Consider the following 21,140-nt stretch of genomic DNA (forward strand, 5'->3'; position numbering starts at 1 on the left):
CTGAATGTTTAGTGTGTGTCCTCAAGAAAGTGAAGCGTTCAGTATGTATCAGCCCAGGTTATAAACTGTAAGAAAGTAATAAGTCATTTTATTTATTATTTTATTTGAGTCATTTATCTGATCTTGGTAAGTAATCTTTAACCAACATACATAAACATTAACCAAGCACACTTTTGCTTTTAGCTTTCATATATTGTAAACATTCAACAAAGCAATAACACCAGCAGTGAAATGTAAGTTAACGTAAGTAAAATTGGCATAAATAAGGATACATTGAACAAGGTATATAAATCACATGTTGGCAATTTGTGAATGCATCAATTTCTACAAAATCAGCAGTCATAAAATGCACTTAAAACAAACAACTAACAACAACAACTCTATACAAAATATTAACTCACCACTCTGAAACATCCTGCTCCAGTCTTGGTTGTGAAGGTTATTCAGTTGATATTCTTGTGTTTCGGTATCAGAATCGAGTTCGAACGTGTACGGTTGTACATTGTACAGCCATAGTTACCAGCTGTACCAGCGTAATTTTGGATTACACTGGCTTGCTCCCCATGACCCGCCCTACTCTGCCTCTGATTGGCTACATCCTGCCTGTTAAGTAATGCGCATGTGCATTTTACCAAAGATTGAAGGTTCAAGACACAGTGTGAAAAGGGTTCTGCAGCAGTGCACAATATATGAAAAATAATGTGTTTTTTAAAAAGCAGTATGAAAATCAACTCTACTACTATGACCTTTATTTTATTGCACAATGTTCAGTAATTTTTGTGAAAACACGTTGACAGACCAACCAACCAACATACATACAGATAAAAAAAGATAACTTCTTAGGCAACAGTAACTTGGTGGGGAGATAATTAAAGAAAGTTGAAATGATTTATTTTAAAGTTGGTTTAGCTTAATTGTAGTTAACAGCTGTCAGACCAGACAACAGATTAGAAATTTTGAATTTCTGATGATGATTTTATTATAAATTACAGTTTGTGCTGTTCAGCGATTTCTTCAGAACTGTATCTGTTCCCCGTAGATCCATCCACCGGTTTCCTAAAATCAAAATTAAGGAAAAATAATAATAAAAAATACAAAGTATTGTCAGACACAATTATTGTCAATACATTGTATCAGTGCAAATGTAAAATGTTTTTTCCAGCATTTATATGCTCACTTCAGCTCAGTGTGGTCTTGAAGTTCAACATTGAGGGTTTCAGGCAGAAGCAAACAGAAACCACCAGCTACAACGGGGGCGATGCCATATATTAGCATGGGGATGGTGTAATGGTAGACCTCCAGGAGCCGGATTAGTGGAGAGAAGACGCCCCCCATACGAGAACACATGGCGTTTACACCTACACCATTATGCCTGCAATGAAGGAGAATGGACTTATATTAACACTTATGAATGGTACCAAGATTTCTATGTAATAATCATGAGCAGCAGCATAAAGAGTAACATTACCTTAAAATGGTTGGGTATAACTCTGTAGTGTAAACGTAGAGTGTGCTGAATGAGGCAGTGGAAAAATATTTCCCCAGTGAGGCAATGATTGTGACCACCACTGGAAGATCTATGGAACACATAATACATGTCAGATACACACTTAAGAAATTACAAGCTTTGTAACAAAAAAACAAACAAAAAAACATGACAAAGGTTTTAAAAGTACCTTTAGGGATGGCAAGGACCATGAAGCAAGTAACACCCCCAAAGAACAGAAAGCCTGCTTGAGGTATCTTCCTTCCAATGTGCTGCATCAAAAACAAACAGCTCAAGATTGCAGGAATTTCAACAACTCCAAAGATGAACTGTGTGAGGTAGAGATTCAGGCCAAAACCACCAGTATTCAGGGTTAGTCCGTAATATAGCAGACTTGTTGAAAACCTGGGCAGAGTGGAAGAGACCACATGAGTTTAGCTATAACTTAAAAACAGTATTATTGGGACAAATGTGCCATTGATTATTACACTATTATACTAGTGATTCACAGACTAAGAGAGAACAAGTATGAGCAGTTACATCAATTAAAGAAGACAAACCAGTTAAAGCCCATTATGAGGGTACGTTTTCTCAAATACGGTATTCGGAAGATGTCAAACATGTTTCTTTTTTCAGGTGTATCTTCCATCTCCAACTGAATAGTAAAAAGGGAGAAAATGTACAGGTGTCAGAGAGAGGTTAACTATATATTGACTCAAATGCCAAGTCCCAGTTCCTGCCCTTGGCCTTACCACTTAGCCCTACCCCTCCGTTTTGCATGTTCACATCTAGGGGTAGGGTTTCCTGATTCCTGTAGGGATATAGGGGTTGGGTATGTGTTTTCAGATGTATACTTCAAACCCAGACTTATGTTGATCAAGCCCCCAGGAAGAGCACGAGGTTTTGAAGCCATCTTCTATTGTGGCAAAACTGTGTAATTACAATATCACGTGGTGCACTGGGGCCCGAAAAAACTTTTAACAATACGCTTACATTGTGAAAGAAGTGGCTGTTAAACGTTGGATAAATTTATTGAGCGTCCCACAAAATCACCTTTTTGACTGCCCTAATCTGAGCCATTCGGTCCAGTAAAATTTGGAAACACACAAGAACCAGATAATTTTAAAGCCAGGAAGTAGAGCCATTTGGGTTTTATGCGCAGGAATGAACAGAGCTCCTTCTCCAACACTGTATCCAGATTTGAATATGATATCCATGGGGTTGAAGGGTTGTCTCATTTCATAGGGGAGATTTCAACCACTACCCCTTGTAACTCTGTTCAGAGGGGCAAGGGGTTCACTCGAAAAACGAGGGGTAAGGATGTAATTTGAAAATGGGATTGGGCCAAAATGTGTTTGATGCAGTTAACCTCGTTTAGCAGATCATCATGGACCATCCTCTTATTCACCCTGGCTGCCCTCCGAAGTTCCTTTATTGCTTCATCCTTCCTTCCATGGGTCATGAGCCAGCGAGCTGACTCTGGGAGAAACCTTTCAGAACATTTAAAACCAGAGATGTTACAATTACTTCCCTACAATGTTTTTTGACAAATAGCATGAACATATCAATATATGTTATGCTGACCAGTAAAAGAATCCCAGGACAAGGACAAGGGGGCTGAAGAGCACCATCTGCAGGATCCTCCAGTCGTTGATTAAATATGCAATACCACACAACAGCATCATTCCAACAGGAAAGAAAGTAATGATGATCTGTGCGCAAAGAGCAGCCTTAGAAGGATTAGTCCACTCCAATCCTGTATGACAGATGTGGATTACATGTTCATCACAATATTCACCAATTTAGAATTTTTAACGTGTTAAATTATGTTCTTAAAAATCATATTTTTGGCACTTCTACAGCTGTATAAAATCTGTCTTTAGTCACAGATGAACAGTGTACCTACCCAACACAGTGGCGTTCATCATGCAGACACCTGCTGAAGTCCCACAGAAAAATTTTAGGATCATGTAAACGTAGATGTTTGGTGAGAACGCAGCACCCACACCACACAACAGTAAGACAGAGAGGCAGAGAAGGGTTGCAAAGCGTCGCCCAAATCTAAAAACAAAGAAAAAAAAGCATTTGTTTTGTGTTAAAGGCTGCAGATTGAATCTACACATACAGCACATATGTATTGTTTATCATTCACTCTTTGTTTGTCATTTATGGGGTTATTTTTGCAGTAGATTTCCATTTCGTGGTTTGTCCATAGACCCAAGCGTTTATGCATCTAAGTGTGTTTTAGGGACAGAGAATGTAATATTGTCATCATTGTTGGTTAACCTCTCTGTACTGTATGTCTATCCTTGTTATTTCTATTTTTTCGACCGAGTTTTGCACTACTTTCCTTTTTGATTTCCATCCTGATTTCAAAGCTTTTTATTTCGACTTTCTAAGGAGACCTCCCCTTTAGCTGGTTATATCACCAAATCTTATACATAATTAGTAATTAGTGTAACGGCTGCTGTGTAACCTAAATATTCTTACAAAGAATGAGACATTGGACAGGAGTGAATGTATTATTGGCTCTTACCTGTCAGAAATTGCCCCGTACGACAGCGCTCCAACCAGACAACCTGCCATGTAGATGGACTGTGATGCCTCAACGAAACCACTCTTGTCACAAACCAGATCAAACTGAGAAGAGAAAATGAATATTAAGGGAGGAGAAAGGAGGGGCGCCTGTGGCTCAGGGGTAGAGCCAGCGTCTTATTATCAGAGGGTCACTGGTTTGATTCCCCTGGTCTGCATGTCAAAGTGTCCTCAGGCAAGATACTGAACCCTAAACTGCTCCTGATGTGCTGTTGGCACCTTGCATGGCAGTCACTGCCATCAGTGTATGAATCTATGTATGAATTACCAGAGCCGGCCCGAGGCATAAGCAAACTAAGCGGCTGCTTGGGGCCCCTTGCCCACCAGTGGCAAGATGATTCTGATTTCATGATCAATTTACCTGCCTACAACTGTTGTGTCTGCCAGCATTTGAGTCATGTGCATAAACTAGACACCTCGCGTGCATAGACAAAGCAAGGATGGATTTTGGATGGAGTTCCTCTGAATGAACCTGAATTAGAGTTCTCAACGGGTCGTACCCAGGGGGACAGTAGTTCATAATCTGTCATTGTATTAATACAATTTATAATGTAACATTATAGTGTGACATTTGTGTCAATAAATGTCAAGCACAGGTGACTCTGCGGTGGTGGGAGGGGGGCCCCAGATCAAATTCTGCACTGTGAATTACTGTAAATCGCTTTGGACAAAAACGTCTGATAAATGCCCTAAATGTACATGTAAACGAGAATGGGAAAGATTAGAGAAAGAATTGAGAGCCATAGCAAGGATTTACAGGATCAATACACACAACTGAGGGACTGTGTGACAAAGAATTTGGACCTTTAGGGTCTATATCAGGAGAATTCCATTCAAATTTCCTGATGCGAAGGTCTGGAACATCATAATGTCTAACTCAAAATACAATTCAGTGCCATCTACAGAATACTGAAGTAGCCTAGTAGCTGTATCGATGTCTTCATGTAGTCAACAACTGACTGTTAAGTGCATTTCTTTATTTCTTTATTTATTCCAAATAAGTACGATAAATACATCTTCTGTATGCTTTTATAGTAAAATAGGGGCTGAAATGTAAAATAAAACACATTACAGAGAGCTTTTATAAAAAGTGTGTGTGCTTTCTCTTTTCTTTATTTCTAACTCGTTTTTTCATATCTGAATATTTTCATACTTTAAAATAAACAAACAGCTTAACAAGTGAGAAGTCTTTCTCTCCCTCTTATGTCCCACTCCTGGACAGGCTGGAATGGTGTGAGGGCCAGCCTCAAACACGTGTGTAGGTGGGGCGATAGTTTGTTTTAATGATGTTGATAGTGCAGAAAGCTGCCTGTATTTTCTGTGATTTCTGTGCTGCCTTTTAATAATCACAACACTCTAGGGACATATGAGACAGCCTGTTTTTGAACATTTTTGATTAAAAGCTCTGTCTCAACTGGAAAAACTTATTATCAGCATTTTATCAAGCCTAAGTCCAGGTCCTGATAGGATGGCATCTGGACCTGGACATGGGACCCTGAAGTTTTTCCTTTCTTACCTCTGTCACGATGCTGGAAGCACCTTCTGGTGCCTCGTAGTCCCATCCATCTATGCATCCAGTTGTGCTGTTAATCCCATACGCTTCAATGGTTTCCAAATCCAAATCCAGAGGTGTGAACATTTTACAGCTCTCAAACCTTCCGTCCTTGTTCACAGGGAGGGTGAGATTTCTTTGTCTCTCATCAGTCAGGTTGGGCCCATGCTCCAAGATCCAGTCAGTGTTGCAGTGATGTGGGAAGATCATGCCGGTAAACACCTGACCAATCAAGTCAAAGGAACTAAATATGCAAGGGATGCATAATGCAGCCACTAAACGTTTCTGAAACAAACCAAACTCCCCAACCTCCTTTAGGATCTGCCCGAAGTTGCTCATATCGACAGCTGGTTGAATTTGTAGCGCTTCGACTGTTAAGGTCAGTGTTAAGTACTAATAAGCCCCATTCTGTGTGCGATAATCTTCCTAATTAATCTTTAACCAGAAGTTGCAATATTTTAACTCCTTCCTCTCCAGCCCATTACATTGTCACAACTGGGTCTAATCATTCACTAGCGACCATTATTATTGGGCGGGACTGTTCAGCGTTATATCTTTATGAGGTTGCAGAAAAAAACTGGTCTTCGACAACACTTAGTCATATAGTTCAAAAGGGTTGAAGACAATACCTCAAAAGGAAATAAAACCCAAAGACAGGTAGAGTCAGCTCCAGCAAACCAAGGCTGATACGTGAACACAGACAATGAACCCTGGAGTAGAGAGCATCGCCTTATATCCACTGGGGAACTCCCTTACATGCTAGCTGTCCAATCTACTTTCAACCTAGCTTCTCTTAACATAATAACATCAAAACACTGCACATATGCAAAAACAAAATAGAACCAGCTGAGAACCAGCCCCAGCTGTCGCTGACTTGCAGTTGCTCTGCCCCTTTGCTATTTTTAACCATGCACATATCCTTTCCAGTTTACTCATGCACATTTTACAGATTACAGTGGCCCAGAACGGTTGAACCAATTGCAAAAGCCACAAAAGCAAGTCAAGTTTTTAAATGTAGTAGTATTTGACCTGCCATTGTAAAGGTGCAAATTGTCTTTTTTAGAACTCTTTATTTCTTTATCGGAAACACATCTCTGGTGTAGTGTGGTTTTGAACCTGTGTGTCATTTAGTTCCTAAGAGATTGAAATTACTGAGAGTTTTGGTGGGTGAAATTCCCCTAGATGGCGTTGTCCCTCCTACAATCACACTAATGTGATATGGCAGCTAACGGTTAATTTACTTCATTTTGTAATCAATGACAACAGCACTAAATTGTAAGCTTCCACTCTGTTTAACTTTAAACAAAACAATGAAATAAGCAGTAATACAGACAGTGACAATAACTGAGCTCTGGCAAATTTAACTTTATTGATGTAGCACTTTTAACACAACACCATTCATAATGACCTTCATAGTGCAGATAGACTAGACATATAAAACAACAAATAAAATCCAGTGTTCAACAGTATGTATGCAACAAACAGCAGTACACATAGAGCTTCAAACAAAATGGCAATAAAGGTCTAGTCAGACATGCTCTTTCGGACTTTGTTGTCAGATCTGACAGTCGGCCAGGTCACGATCCCTGCTCTTATCAAGGATCTTTTGCAAACTTTGCTTTTACTTTAGCTGCTCTGTCACTCTATGATATGACAGGTAAACATGCATCCATCAGCCACAATTTTAAAACCCCTGAGAGGTGAAGTGATTAACATTGATCATCTCGGTACCATCCAATGTTCTATTGGGAGACTTTGGAGCCTGGAATTCATGGTGATGCATACAGCTCCCCAGCAAAACGCCAAGCAGACCACCCCACCCCAATGTTATTCACTTCATCTGCCAGTGGTTTTGATGTTGTTGCTAGTTGGTTGAGAATGGAACATGAATCCATTTGACTTACGAAAAGAAGCATTTGTGTGAATAAATCAATTTCCAATAAACTTACAGGTATGAAATGCGTGAAAAACTCAAACAAATTGTGACTCAAAAATCCTATAATAATAATAGTAAAAAAATTACTCATCAGTTTTATTTCTACATCTTAATCTGTAGTTAAACCTACATAAACTGTAGTCGACATCTTTGCTACCTGATAATAAAAAAGACAAAGGAGAAACTGAACTTTTGAATATTTCAGATTGAATTACAATTTGTCCTCTTCAGTAATTTCTTCAGGACTTAATCTGTCTGGTGTAGATCCATTCACTGCTTTCCTACAATCAAAAACAAAAAAGTATGTAAGTAAAGTATTATAATACAGAATAATTTACACTTGAAACCTTGATTCCAAAAAAGCTGAATGCTGGGTAAATTAAAATAAATACCAAACGCAATGGTAAGCTAAACCGTTTTCGAGCTATATTCAGTTTAATGTAGCACAAAGACAAAGTAAATTATGTTCAAATTGATAAACTTATACTTTTTTGTATATTTACATATACTTATTTTGAATTTGAACCCAGAGAAATCTGCAATCAGAAATCTAAATGCCTCTGGTGACACTGCATTAAAAACCAACAATGATGTGAACACAGTTTGTTGCTGTTCTTATTCCAGCAAGGATATTTTCTTCAAATATAGCATTTTATACTCAGCTTACTTCAGCTCAGTGTGGTCTTGAAGTTCAACATTGAGGGTTTCAGGCAGAAGAAAACAGAAACACCCAGCAGCGACGGGCATGATGCCATATATGAGCATGGGGATGGTGGAATGATAGACCTCCAGGAGCCGGATAAGTGGCGCTAGGATGCCCGCCACACGAGCACACATGGAGTTTACACCTACACCATTCTGCCTGCAAGAAGATACGATGGACTCTTAAGAAACTGTACACTTATTGGAAGGATTTAGTTAACACTTTAGATTACAGCCCACAAATTGCAGTGTAATCATTGTTTGTATAAGAATACTGGCTGTATGCCTAATATAAGATTTTAGGATACTTAGATTGATGATTAGCCACAGTCAGTAATCACTGTTTACACATAATTAGCCTGTAAACCATTAATCAAACCACAAACTCACTGCAGTCAATAGATGTCAGAAAAATCTTATTACTGTAGGAGTTCCCAGAGTTTCTGTTTAGCTGACCAAATCATACATACATACATACATATATAGAATTTTGCTATCAATCTATATTTACATATAATGACATGTTATGACTTTTGGTATGTTATTAATGTTGTCAAATGGCCGCAGTTTTGGTTTAGGCACAAAAACAACTTGGTTAGGTTTAGGCACAAAAACAACTTGGTTAGGTTAATGTACAAAAAGGACTTGGTTAGGTTTAGGCACAAAAAGGACTTGGATACATTTTGGCTTCAAGATGAAACAGACAAATATACCAAGCTCAATGTTAAAAAAAAGATCATTGTTTTAACAGTCACAATGTTTGCTTTTACATAATAATCATGTGCAGCAAGCATCAGGATTGACATTACCTTAAAATGGTTGGGTATAACTCTGCAGTATAAATGTAGGCTGTGGTGAAAGAGGCAGGCGCAGCAAATTTTCCCAGTACAGCTATAGCTGTGACCACCACTGGAAGGTCTGTTGGATAAATAATATTTATTTATCTGTCAGATAAATGCCATACTATCATCACAGCTGTAACAAATGTCTCCAGATAAAAACAACACAAAAAACAACGGCAAAGTCTTGGAAGTACCATTTGGGATAGCGAGGATCACAAGGCATGCAGCACCCCCAAAGAAGAGATAGAATGCTTGACATATTTTCCTTCCAAAGTGCTGCATAAAAAATAAACAACTCAACATTCCAGGAATTTCGATGAAACCAAAGATGAACTGTGTGAGGTAGAGATTCAGACCAAAACCTTCAGCATTCAGGCTCAGTCCATAATATAGCAGACTTGTTGAAAACCTGATGACAGAGTTGGAGAAATATGTTTAGTTTTCCGACTACTTATATAAAAAAAGGATAATTGGGACAACTGTGAACTGTTAGAGCTGTTGCATTGTAATTGCTAAAAATGATTGATGTATCTCATCTACTGTGACTCCCTGACTAAAAAAGACAGTGACATAAACATTTATTGCAATTAAAGAGGACAAACCAGTTAAAGCCCATTACGAAGGTACGTTTTCTCAAATACGGTATTCGGAGGACATCGAACATGTTTCTTTTCTCAGATGTACCCTCCATCTCCAACTGAAAAAGTTAAAACTCTGTTTCAGAAAATGTTTACATCTTGTTATGTTTTATTCAAAGTGAGTGTGATGCAGCTCACCTTATCTAGCAGATCTTCTGGGACCATCCTCCCATTCACCCTGGCTGCCCTACGAAGCTCCTTTAGTGCCTCTTCCTTCCTGCCTTGGGTAATGAGCCAGCGAGGTGACTCTGGGAGAAACCTATCGAAACACAGGTTTGAATTCAGACAGTATGATTTTGAAGTTACAATTATAGCTGTATTCTTTTTGGCAAATAGCACCTCATGAACTTGTCGAAGTATTATGGTCTGATAGACTACTGACCAGTAAAAGAATCCCAGAAGAAGGACAAGCGGGCTGGTGAGCACCAGCAGCAGGATCCTCCAGTTAGGGATTAAATACGCGACACCAGACAACAGCATCAGTCCGACGGCAAAGAATATAATGATGAGTGTTGTGCAAAGGGCAGCCTTAGAGGGACTAGTCCACTCCACTCCTGTATAACAAATACGGATTTTATGAACATATTCACCTATTACTGTGTATAGTACAGTGCTGTCTTACCCCATAGACTAATTCTCAAGCAGATTTATACTGCATGTTTAAAATGCCACCATTACTGCAGTGGCAGAGTTGAAGTGAACCAGTTGCACTGACAGTGGAAACATGTTTGGGTTGATCAAAGAAGGAAGTTGCCCCCATCAATCAGTAACTTTGGCTTTAATAAAGCTCAGCACCAGCCTCTCTGTGATCTTATTTTTGTACTTCTACTGCTGTATACAATCTCACTTTAGTCAACAGATGAACAGTGTACCTACCCAACACAGATGTGATCATTATAATGACACTTGCTGAAGTCCCAGAGAAAAATTTTAGGACCATGTAAACATAGATGTTTGGGGAGAATGCAGCACCCACACCAAACGACAGTGTGACACAGAGGGCAAGTAGGATTGCAAAGCGTCGCCCAAACCTACAAAGAAGGGAGAAAAATAATTTGTTTTGTGTTAAAGAGAACTCACACATCCTGCTTATTATTCACTTTTTGCTTCTCATACAGGGGATTAGACTTTACAGTTGATTTCTCGTATGGTTTATCTAGAGCAGTAACTGTCATGTATTTAGGTGTTCTAGGTGGCGCCATTGTTGGCTCATTGTTGATCCATCCCTCTTTACGCTCCTTCCCATAAATATATTTAGTGTCCAAGTCCTGCACCCCTTTCCTTCTGGTTAAATAAAACACTTTGTGTTGTGTGTAAAACAAAGAGTAATCAGCATAGGATAGGAGCTACTGTCAAATCAAAGCCTCTTTAAGTCTTACACAGATTGATATCACTGATATTTAAGGTGGGAGTGCATGTCTTATTGGTCCTAACCTGTCCGAAAGGGCTCCGTGCACCAGTGCTCCAACCATATAACCTGCCATGTAGATGGACTGTGCTACTTCAATCAGACCACTCTTGTCACAAACCAGATCAAACTGAGGAGAGAAGGAAGGTGACAGGAGATCGGAAAGGAATTCATAAAAAAAAAAGACTCAAGAGCCATAGGAAGCGTTTACAGGATCAATACATAGAGCCCTTGTGGTGTTTTCTTGCTTACCTCTGTCACAATGCCGGAAGCACCTTCAGGTGCCTCGTAGACCCATCCATCTATGCATCCAGTTGTACTATTAATCCCATATGCTTCAATGGTTTCCAAATCCAAATCCACAGGAGTGAACATTTTACAGCTTTCAAACCTTCCATCCTTGTTCACAGGGAGGGTGAGATTTCTTTGTCTCTCAGCAGTCAGGTTGGGCCCACGCTCCAAGATCCAGTCAGTGTTGCAGTGATGTGGGAAGCTCATGCCGGTAAACACCTGACCAATCACATCAAAACCACCAAACATGCTTGGGATGCATAATGCCGCCAATAAACATTTCTGAAACAAACCAAACTCCCCAACCTGCTTCAGGATTTGCCCGAAGTTACTCATATTGACATGTGGCTGAATATGCAGTGCTTCCCTATCAAAGTGTGGTCTGAGTAATGAATGCGCCCAGGTCTGTTTGGCAACAGTTGACACTGCAACATTGATGCAAATGTCTGACCTTGCCAAGTAATCTTTAACCACAAACAATCCAAGCGTGCCATATGCCGATCATATTTTATTTGGCTTCAATGTTTTAGTCGGCAACAACAACAATAATTTATAACTTCCCCTACTTGTAAAACTATAAACACCGCAATAAAATGAGCACTGATAAAAACAAATGATAACTCAGCTCAGCTAAATTTGACTTTAATCAAATAGCACTTTGGTAAAAACAACATTACAACGATGAGCCTTTTATTGAAGACAGAAATTAAACAATAAATAAAAATCACATGTTCAACAGTATGTACATTCAGCCAGCTAACATCTACACACATAAAGCTTCAAACTAACAGCAATAAAGATTAAGTCAATCATGCCCTTTTGTACCCTATTTGGATCACCTGGTTTTACCTTAGCTGCTGCATCTGTTCCTTATATAGATGCACATGGTCATGGCCCATCTAACATTCTGCCTCACAAGCTGGGGACAAACCAATGCCTCTACACTGAAGCCATTGGAAACCCTGTACAAACAAACCCTTAAAGTCTTGGATCAGAAACCGAACAGCTCACATTATTGTACCATCCTACACAAACACAAGCTTCTGAGTTGGGAAGATGTCATAAAATATAGGAACATCTGTCTGGTCTTTAAAATCCTGCATGGTTTAGCTCCCCCTCCACTGAACTCACTCATAAACCAACGCAGCACTGTTCAGATCACTAGAAGCACCACACGTGGTGACTTATCAATCCCACAAAAGAAAAGTACATTTGGCCAGTTATCATTCTCTGTTAAAGCAATACATAATTGGAACTCACTTCCCACCCATATCAAAGATACACATACATACTCCACTTTTACAGCCAAGTTAAAAACATAGCTAGTCGACAGTTACACCTGCACATACTAACATATGGCTGTGTGTTATCTGCATCATGGATGCTGCCTGTCTACAGTGTGTGATGTCTGTCTGCACTCCTGAATGTGATTGTATGTGCTGATGTGTGCTTATATTTTGTGCTGTTTCTGTATGCTTTGATTATGTGTTGTCTTTGCATGATTGTGCTGATGTTTCACTGTTTTCTCTTATCTTATCTTATCCTTTCTTATCTTATCTTATCTTATCTTATCTTATCTTATCTTATCTTATCTTATCCTATCATCATTGATTTATCTTCTATCCTAGCTGTCCTAATGCTCTCTTTTAATCAGTGTGCTGTAATATATTGTTTTTGTTTTTTTGTTTTGTTTTTTAGGGTGCCTATTGTCATCTGGCCGGGGACTACAGCAGGATATTAGCCATGTTGGCTAAAGCTGCCCCTTTTTACTGTTGTTGATGCAGTTAATTAATTTGGATTGTCTTCGATATAATAAACTAATAAACTAAAAAAAAAAAAACCTAATTATTTTATGTTGGGAATGGGAGCGGGTTTAATAAACAGAACCATCTGTCCGTCATACGAGCACACACTGAGTTTATACCTACACCATTCTGCCTGTAAAACTCACAGGACACTCATCAGGACTCATTCACTAATTGATGACTTCTGTAATAATTTCAAGGTAAATACTTGGGTAAATATTTGGTATTCAGGCTTTAATAGGTAGCAGTGCTTGTTGCAATTTAATTAAACGTATATCACCACAATAAATGGCATTAAATGGAAAATAAAATTCATCACACTGAATGTATTTTACAACAGCAAAACAACATATTTATAGTGTGGGACGAAACTTTTTTTTTTCGGATTCTGATGGGAGTGTTTATGGGCTGTTGCACGTGAATATGGATTTCCCAAAGAATTTATTGAGATGCTTCAGCGGTTGTATGTAAAATCCAGGCTGCAAGGGAATTGAAATAATGCAGTGCTTTCCTCACATATATATATGCAGGCAGTCCTTTGGTTAAATGTATAGATAACAAAAAACACATAAAACAACATAATATATATATATATATATATATATATATATATATATATATATATATATATATATATATATATATATATATATACACTCTGAAAGGCAATCAGATGCTCAGTCTGATGACTGATGCATGCAAATAGCACCAAAAAAGGTTAATATATTTAACATTGGTAATAACATTGGACTAATAAGACATTTTCAAACAGATAAATAAAGCCAACAAAGTTAAAAGCAACAATCTTTAATCTTTCTTTTGGTGTTTTCTTTGCCACATGGAGCAAAACTCCACGGCAGGAACATTACACATCTTACATGTGAATACACCAGGGATGGAAATTAGCACACGCCACCCACCAAATGTGGGTGAATTGGTGTGCTGGCGGGTGAATTGAATCAGTTTACCAGCCACTGTGACGGGTTCATTCCAGTCAGATCTGATCCAATTAATCTCAATGATCGATATCTTGGTTATGGCATAACGGTGTGCTTTACACTACCCAAGAGTTAGATCCGGTCAAATTATATGTTTCTGATTGGACCAAAGTGTCAGCTGGACTTCAGAAGGGTCCAACACTGCTAGTGAATTCCAACATTACTAGAACAACCGTAAGCGGTTATTTTGATTACTAGATTTTAAACTTTATAATCTCTCATGTAAATACCCAATTGAGTGATGAATGCATTCATTGTGTCATGATATTTTTTAAAAAAACGAAATAACACCAACATGTACAGTTTAACAAGTTTGCCATCTTCGCGTACCGCCTTTGACAGGGCACGCCCTCGCCATCTGGTCCAGGAGGTCCACCCCATACTTGGTGTTGTTATAGTACATCATAGACACTGGATTTGCCTTTGCCCCACTGATAATAATTAACTTAATTTAATTAATAATTTTTGCCCCAAATGACCTACTTTCCGCCACGTTGGCTATTTGATCTCTCTGCTTTTTGTTCAAAGTGTTATAAGTGTGATATTTTCTCTTTAAGTGTTGATATTTTCCTCGATTCCTAATATATACATTTAATGAAGAGATATTTATATATTTCTGCCAAAAAAATGTGTGTGGGTCCAGTATGGCTGGTTAGTTAGTTAGATAGTTGCAGGGAGATATTGATATAGATTTCTAACCATCTAACCTTCATTTTGAACCACTTTGTTTATTCAGACTTCATTTCCCGTTATTTCACGACCTAGTAGATGACCCTTGGATAGTTTTACCCCTGTAATCAGTCATTGGTAGCCTATAGTATAATTAATGAATAATCAACTCTGGTAAGAAGTACTGATTGGGAAATACTATGTGCATGTCTTGTACAAGAAAAATGGGTTTTAGGCATTGTACTGTACATAAAAGTGGCTGGTAAAAATGTTGAGTGGCTGGTAGATTTTAGAATTTACCAGCCACAGTGGCAGGTGGACAAAAAAGTTCATTTCCATCCCTGGAATACACATACATCCAATCCAACAATACTCGAGACAAATATTTTGCTTTTTTCCTCAACTTTGTGTACCAGCTAGTTGCTAACTTTACCTGTGCCAGCAACATTACAGTTGTGCAAAATTTGCAGGTCAAACAGCTAAGAGTGAAAATGTCTGCTTAGTCACATCTTCCATCATGCAGTACAGCTGACTTGCAGCATTTTAAATACATAGAGAGGAAATACATTCCATAAAAAGTCCAAATATACATATACATAATTTAATAAACTGTAAAAACAAATCTCAGTTCTCCAAGTCTACTACTTCTGTCATGGTGAGACTATTTTCTAACAAAATTAAGTTAAAAAAAAAATTATCTTTTTGGATTCATGTAACTGCACTCTTCTTCATTAAAACATTATGAGTTACATTTTTGTGCTCTTCCCTGAATTATTGGAGGACACCATCTCAGCATCCTTGTTGTCTGGATTCCTGAAATTAAAAACAAGAAGATTCATTTGCAGAATTGCTTTGAGTTTCTTGGAAGTGATCCACTGTTGTGAAAGGGTTCGTCAACTCACGTGGGTTCAGCGTGGTCCTGGAGTTCTACATTGCGGGTCTCAGGCAACAGCAAACACAAACCGCCAGCAGCAATGGGGACGACACCATATATGATCATGGGGATGGCGTAATGGTAGACGTCCAGGAGCCTGATCAGAGGAGCGAGGATGCCGGCCACACGAGCCAACATGGAGTTTAGACCTACACCGTTCTGCCTGCCAGTGTGGACAATGGACCGATGAGCAATCACTTAACATGTTATTATAATAATTTGATGTTTTACTCCTGGGACATTACCTACCTTACCTTAGAGTGGTAGGATACAGTTCTGCAGTGTAAACATAGACTGTGGAGAAACTGGCAGTGGCAGCAAATTTCCCCACCACAGCTATGACTGTAATCACGACAGGAAGGTCTGATGGACAAATACATTAAACAGGTGTCAGAATGCAATGCGTGTCTCAGGTTGGACAATCCGTTTGGATGAATGTTTTCAGTAATCATTAAATGAATGCTCACTTTGATAAATTTTTGATTTAGAGTATAATCTGTGACACTGCAACCCACATCGCTGGGAATAAACTGAACCGAGCACATTTCTGCGAAACCACAGGCAAGTTCAAACTGGACGTCTCTTTATGTTGCGGCATAATGTTTGTTTAGGTCTTATTTCCTCTCTTTTGTCACAATGCACTTACGCTATGGTTTATGTTCACCTGTTTTGGTCGCCACTATCACGGGTGGAAATGGTCCAGCCTCCCATGAAAAGTAGCCGGCAAAAAACGAATGGAAGTTTTCCCTGCAAAACACCTGGTTTTGATGCCACAAAACACGGATGGAAATGCCTCCAAGGCACTTTAAAAATATCCAATGGTGGAAATCCAGTCGGCCGTTTGGCAGCTGTGTTGGCTTGTTATAACGCCATCACCTTCCCCTTTCACCTCCTGCTGAGAAAGGTGGCTAACGAACAAATAATATAAACGCGATACACCACGCTTGGTTCAAATCTCTACCTTGGACGTTACTGTGGTTTGCAGAAATGTAAACTGCCAATATAATATCCTGGCGACTGTGCTGGACACCCCTACTTTGGATGTAGGAAGGCTCACAAGGCAAATAATGGTAGTAAAGTTCTTAAAGCAAAGTAGTAAATCAGGTAAAAGATATGATCAAGACAGATTACAACTCCCATTGTTATATACAATAAAGTACCTTTTGGAACTGCAAGTATCACAAGACAAGCACAACCTCCAAACAGCAGGACCACTGTTTGACATATTTTCCTCCCAAAGGTCTGGAGAAAAGGCAAAGAGCCCAGACGTGCAGGTACTTCTACAACGCCAAAGATGAACTGTGTGAGGTAGATATCCAGACCGAAGTTTCCAACATTCAGGCTCAGGCCGTAGTACATCAGACTTGTTCCAAACCTGTCAGCAGAGCGGAAGAAATATCTTGAGTGCAGCCGTAAAGATATTTTGCCAGAGATGTTTTTGTGGTCGTGAAAAATACTCACCAGATGTAGCTCATTATGAGAGCACGTTTCCTAAGATATGGTATCCTGAAGAGGTCCAGCATGTTTCCCCTTTTGGATGTTCCCTCCACCTCCAGCTAAAAAATGTAGGTGACTTTTCTTTAGATTGACAGTACATTTATGTCAGAACTTAAATGTGTTTGATTTTACTTAAAGCCTAAATGTGTCTGGTGTATCTGACCTTGTCGAGCAGTTCTTCAGGGACCTTCCTCCCATTCACCTTAGCTGCCCTCCGGATCTCCTTTATGGCCACATCCTTTTTGCCCTGAGTGATGAGCCAGCGAGCTGACTCGGGAAGAATCCTGATCGAGACACAGATCAAAACCTTGTAGTCTTTTTTTATTTTAAGGCTAAAATGGAGATGTAACATATCGAATTGGAGTTTCTGCTGACCAGTAAAAGCTTCCAATGACAAGAACAAGCGGGCTGAAGAGCACCAGCTGCAGAATCCTCCAGTCGCGGATGACATAGGCGAGGCCAGACAACACCATCAGTCCGAGAGGGAAGAAGGAGTGGCAGATAATGGTGCAGAGGGCAAACTTGGAGGAGTCACTCCACTCTCCACCTTCACAGCAATGACACAGAGAGAAATATCATTATTTCTGCTTTTGCTTTACTTATACCTTCCCATTTGAGTTCCAGTGTGTAGGATTCAGTAACATCAGTAGTGGTGAGGATGCACGCTGCAACCAAATGAACACACCTCATCTCACTCTCCTCTACAATGACAGCAAAATGCGCAAAAAAACACAAAAGGCCCTCTAGAGTAAGTGTTTGGTTTGTCCGCCCTGAGCTACTGTAGAAACACAGTAGTGAAACATTGATGACTCCGTTATAAGACGACCCGCTCAGTCTGTAGTTAAAAAAAGACAATAAGTTGCCAAACTGCTTTCAGTTGATGCACATGGTTGTTTATCGGGCTGCCTAAATCCTACACACTGGACCTTCAAATTTGTGTATGCTTCTGTAATGCAAAAGTTGGATGAATGAACATCTGAAATGCAACACGGCAATAGTCACCAATGTGAGATCCAACGTTGGCAACTTGCAACTTGTCAGCCATTGACGTGGAACTTGTGAAACTGAAACGCTTAGTATTGATTTGAAATGAAACTATAAAGTAGAACTGCGTTTTTCCTCTCAATCTGGGGAAAAGACAGTAAATCACACCGCCTTAAAACAAAAGGCCTTGTTCTTGGAAAATTTAAATGAGAGTCAATTGGTAACGGGTTTAATGCAATAACAGGGAAAGAATGGTATGTAGATGGATTATTCGGACGTCCAGACAACCAAAGGTTCAAGTTCAGGAGTTTCAGTCGTGAAAATTTAACGCACCTATCACAAATGCATTCGCAATAATGCCTGAAACGGAGATCCCGCTTGAAAATTTTAGAGCGATGTAAACGTAGATGTTGGGTGAGAAAGCAGAACTGACACCGAACACCAGCATGAGGAGGAGTGAGAGCAGCACCACAAAGCGACGACCGAACCTACGAAGAGGAGAGAAGAGCTGTTAAATCTAAAAATGTACGTCATTTTAGATGGAAAGATTCAAATCACATGGTTTAGAGTCACCAGCATCATGTTGATGGGGTTAGGATGGGAGCGTATGTCTACCTGTCAGCCATCGGCCCCAACACCATTGCACCAACCAGAAGACCGGCCATGTAGATGGACTGAGATGCTTCGATCAGATTGCTTCTGTCACACACCAGGTCGAACTGATAACAGGGAGGGAAACTTTAGAAACTAGAACTGCAGGAACTGTTCTGCTGCTGAGGTTGTACTCAACAAATACAGTACAGACAACTTTAAAAGTACAAAGTGCTGCACAGGATTCTATGGAAGCCCTGAGTGGTCAGTGGGGAAAAGCTCAAATGCTTGGATGATGTGTTCCTGGTTGCAAGAAGTCAAAATGTTGGTAATCTGACAAATTGCTCCCGATAAGCTTCTCCCCAAATCCCAATAGATCAGAAACTGAGAAGAGGATGGATAGTGAAAAACTGGACAGTATACGGTAACATGTTGATAAACCATTAGCTAACGTTAGCATTCACCTATGTCCTGGCTACATTACCATTTGATTACATCCGGCGTGATTCACTTCCAGGTTTATATAAATGGGTCCAAGATGTGCGTTGATGTTTCAGAATGAATTCACGCCTTTCTGTAACACCATCAAATGCTAATGTTAGCTGCTGTCTGACAGAAGCTAATGGGTTACAGCCTGATGTCCCCCGATTTTTACCGTCTATTGTCTTTTCAGTTGCTGACGCATGAGGAAGTGGTCAAAGCCTAAATATCTGTAGCTGCCAAGCTTAAATATCAGCACGCACCTTATACAGTGTGGGTCCGCAAGCTTTCACCCTAGGACAAGACGTGTTTTCTGCTAAATCGTTTAGCTTAGCAGCTAAAGTGAAGATTGGAACTTCAAAAAGAGTGTAAATAAAGATTTCAAATAAATGTAGGATCTCTTGGCTTCCAGAGACTTCATTGCAGCTGCTAAGCTAATAGCCTTGGCTCATGATGCCTCTGGAGTGGGTACCTCAGCTCGACCATGAATCGAGAGTGCAAATACTGTCTTTTTTAAAATCAATGTATTTATTAACATTAAAATTAGTGTCCATCTACAGTACTTCATTTCTTTAAAATAATACTGAAACCCTGGTTCACTGTGAAGCTCGAGAAAGGTTCTGCGGTCAACACCACACGAGGTTAAGAAGATAATGACTTTGGGTGAACTTGTCCTTTAACCTTCAAACTAGAACCAGAAATGTCAGTCCATGAATACCCAAAGAGGGGAACTTAATGTATGACAAAAGTGGGTTTGCAGATCCGAGGGTCAAAGTTCAAATTTTGTTCAAACATTAGCTTCTAAGCAGGCTTCTTGATGAGGAGCTTCACATTTGTTGGCAGAGGGCAAATAACAACTAACCTGTTGTAACCAGTAACAACAACCTCTTGTTTGTCTGAACAATAACACAAAATAACCTTAAATAAATATCAAGAAGTTAGAAATACATTTAGTGGAAGAGTTAGGTGTGTTGCTCTTTGGGGGTACAAACAAGTGTCTCTTACCTGTGTTAAAATGCTGGAAGCACCTGTGGGTGCCTCAAAATCTGATCCATTTATGCATCCAGTTGTTGTATTAATCCCATAAGCTTCAATGGTTTCCAAATCCAAATCCACAGGTGTGAACATTTTACAGCTTTCAAACCTTCCATCCTTGTTCACGGGGAGGGTGAGATTTCTTTGTCTGTCATCAGTCAGGTTTGGCCCACGCTCCAAGATCCAGTCAGTGTTGCAGTTATGTGGGAAGCTCATCCCTGTAAACACCTGACCAATCACATCAAAGGCTACAAACATGCTGGGGAAGCATAATGCAGCCACCAAACGTTTCTGAAACCAACCAAACTCCCCGATCTCCTTCAGAATCTGTCCGAAGTTGCTCATATTGACATTCGATTTGTGCTCTGAATGAGCGAGACAGTCCAGCTGCTGCCAGTGAACTCGACTGTTGTCCTGCAGGTTAATGTTTAAACTGGCAATGACAGCACTTTCATGCTGCTGCCACATTTATAACAAACACACTGCACAGGCATTTAAATGTGACTTGTCAGGACACCTCAGGCTGAAGCTGACGTGTAGCTGTGGGTGCGCAAAGGCCTCATTACAATAGGTAGTTTGCTCAATTGGGGGGGAATTCAAGGACTTATCTCTCCAAAGTTCAGCCTCAGGCTCCTCTCTGAATGGTCACAAACAAGAGGAGCCAGAAATCCTTCATATACGGTGTCCCTGAGGCGCA

General features: G+C 39.7%; 3 protein-coding genes across 6 annotated transcripts; all 3 read right to left on the reverse strand.

Moving 5' to 3' along the window:
• Positions 1-83: 83 nt before the first annotated feature.
• Positions 84-6,405, reverse strand: LOC115569656 (solute carrier family 22 member 13-like). Of its 3 annotated transcripts, XM_030397684.1 has the most exons (10): positions 5,598-6,403; positions 4,023-4,126; positions 3,393-3,547; positions 3,071-3,242; positions 2,856-2,976; positions 2,047-2,141; positions 1,677-1,891; positions 1,469-1,577; positions 1,178-1,372; positions 84-1,056 (listed from the first exon to the last, which is right to left on the reverse strand). In XM_030397684.1, exons 1-10 carry the CDS (start codon positions 5,970-5,972, stop codon positions 987-989), a joined length of 1,611 nt encoding a protein of 536 aa, XP_030253544.1. In that variant the 5' UTR covers positions 5,973-6,403; the 3' UTR covers positions 84-986. The 3 variants fall into 3 exon arrangements, with proteins under 3 accessions (XP_030253544.1, XP_030253542.1, XP_030253545.1); XM_030397682.1 differs by having other exon boundaries at positions 1,469-1,891; positions 5,598-6,405; XM_030397685.1 differs by lacking the exon at positions 2,047-2,141 and having other exon boundaries at positions 1,677-1,758.
• A 573-nt stretch (positions 6,406-6,978) lies between these two features.
• Positions 6,979-11,786, reverse strand: LOC115569657 (solute carrier family 22 member 13-like). The gene is made up of 10 exons (XM_030397686.1): positions 11,412-11,786; positions 11,186-11,289; positions 10,628-10,782; positions 10,134-10,305; positions 9,890-10,010; positions 9,716-9,810; positions 9,308-9,522; positions 9,081-9,189; positions 8,237-8,431; positions 6,979-7,850 (listed from the first exon to the last, which is right to left on the reverse strand). The coding sequence occupies exons 1-10, from the start codon at positions 11,784-11,786 to the stop codon at positions 7,781-7,783; spliced, it is 1,611 nt and encodes a 536-aa protein (XP_030253546.1). The 3' UTR covers positions 6,979-7,780.
• Positions 11,787-14,046: 2,260 nt separating this feature from the next.
• LOC115569603 (solute carrier family 22 member 13-like) lies at positions 14,047-20,876 on the reverse strand. Of its 2 annotated transcripts, XM_030397607.1 has the most exons (10): positions 20,414-20,869; positions 18,953-19,056; positions 18,671-18,825; positions 17,729-17,900; positions 17,517-17,637; positions 17,318-17,412; positions 17,017-17,231; positions 16,111-16,219; positions 15,825-16,019; positions 14,047-15,735 (listed from the first exon to the last, which is right to left on the reverse strand). In XM_030397607.1, the coding sequence occupies exons 1-10, from the start codon at positions 20,786-20,788 to the stop codon at positions 15,669-15,671; spliced, it is 1,608 nt and encodes a 535-aa protein (XP_030253467.1). In that variant the 5' UTR covers positions 20,789-20,869; the 3' UTR covers positions 14,047-15,668. The 2 variants fall into 2 exon arrangements, with proteins under 2 accessions (XP_030253467.1, XP_030253468.1); XM_030397608.1 differs by lacking the exon at positions 14,047-15,735 and having other exon boundaries at positions 15,925-16,019; positions 16,106-16,219; positions 20,414-20,876.
• Between the last annotated feature and the right edge of the window lie 264 nt (positions 20,877-21,140).

The sequence above is a fragment of the Sparus aurata genome, chromosome 19, assembly GCF_900880675.1.
Source record: "Sparus aurata chromosome 19, fSpaAur1.1, whole genome shotgun sequence".
In the NCBI taxonomy this organism is placed as follows: domain Eukaryota; kingdom Metazoa; phylum Chordata; class Actinopteri; order Spariformes; family Sparidae; genus Sparus; species Sparus aurata.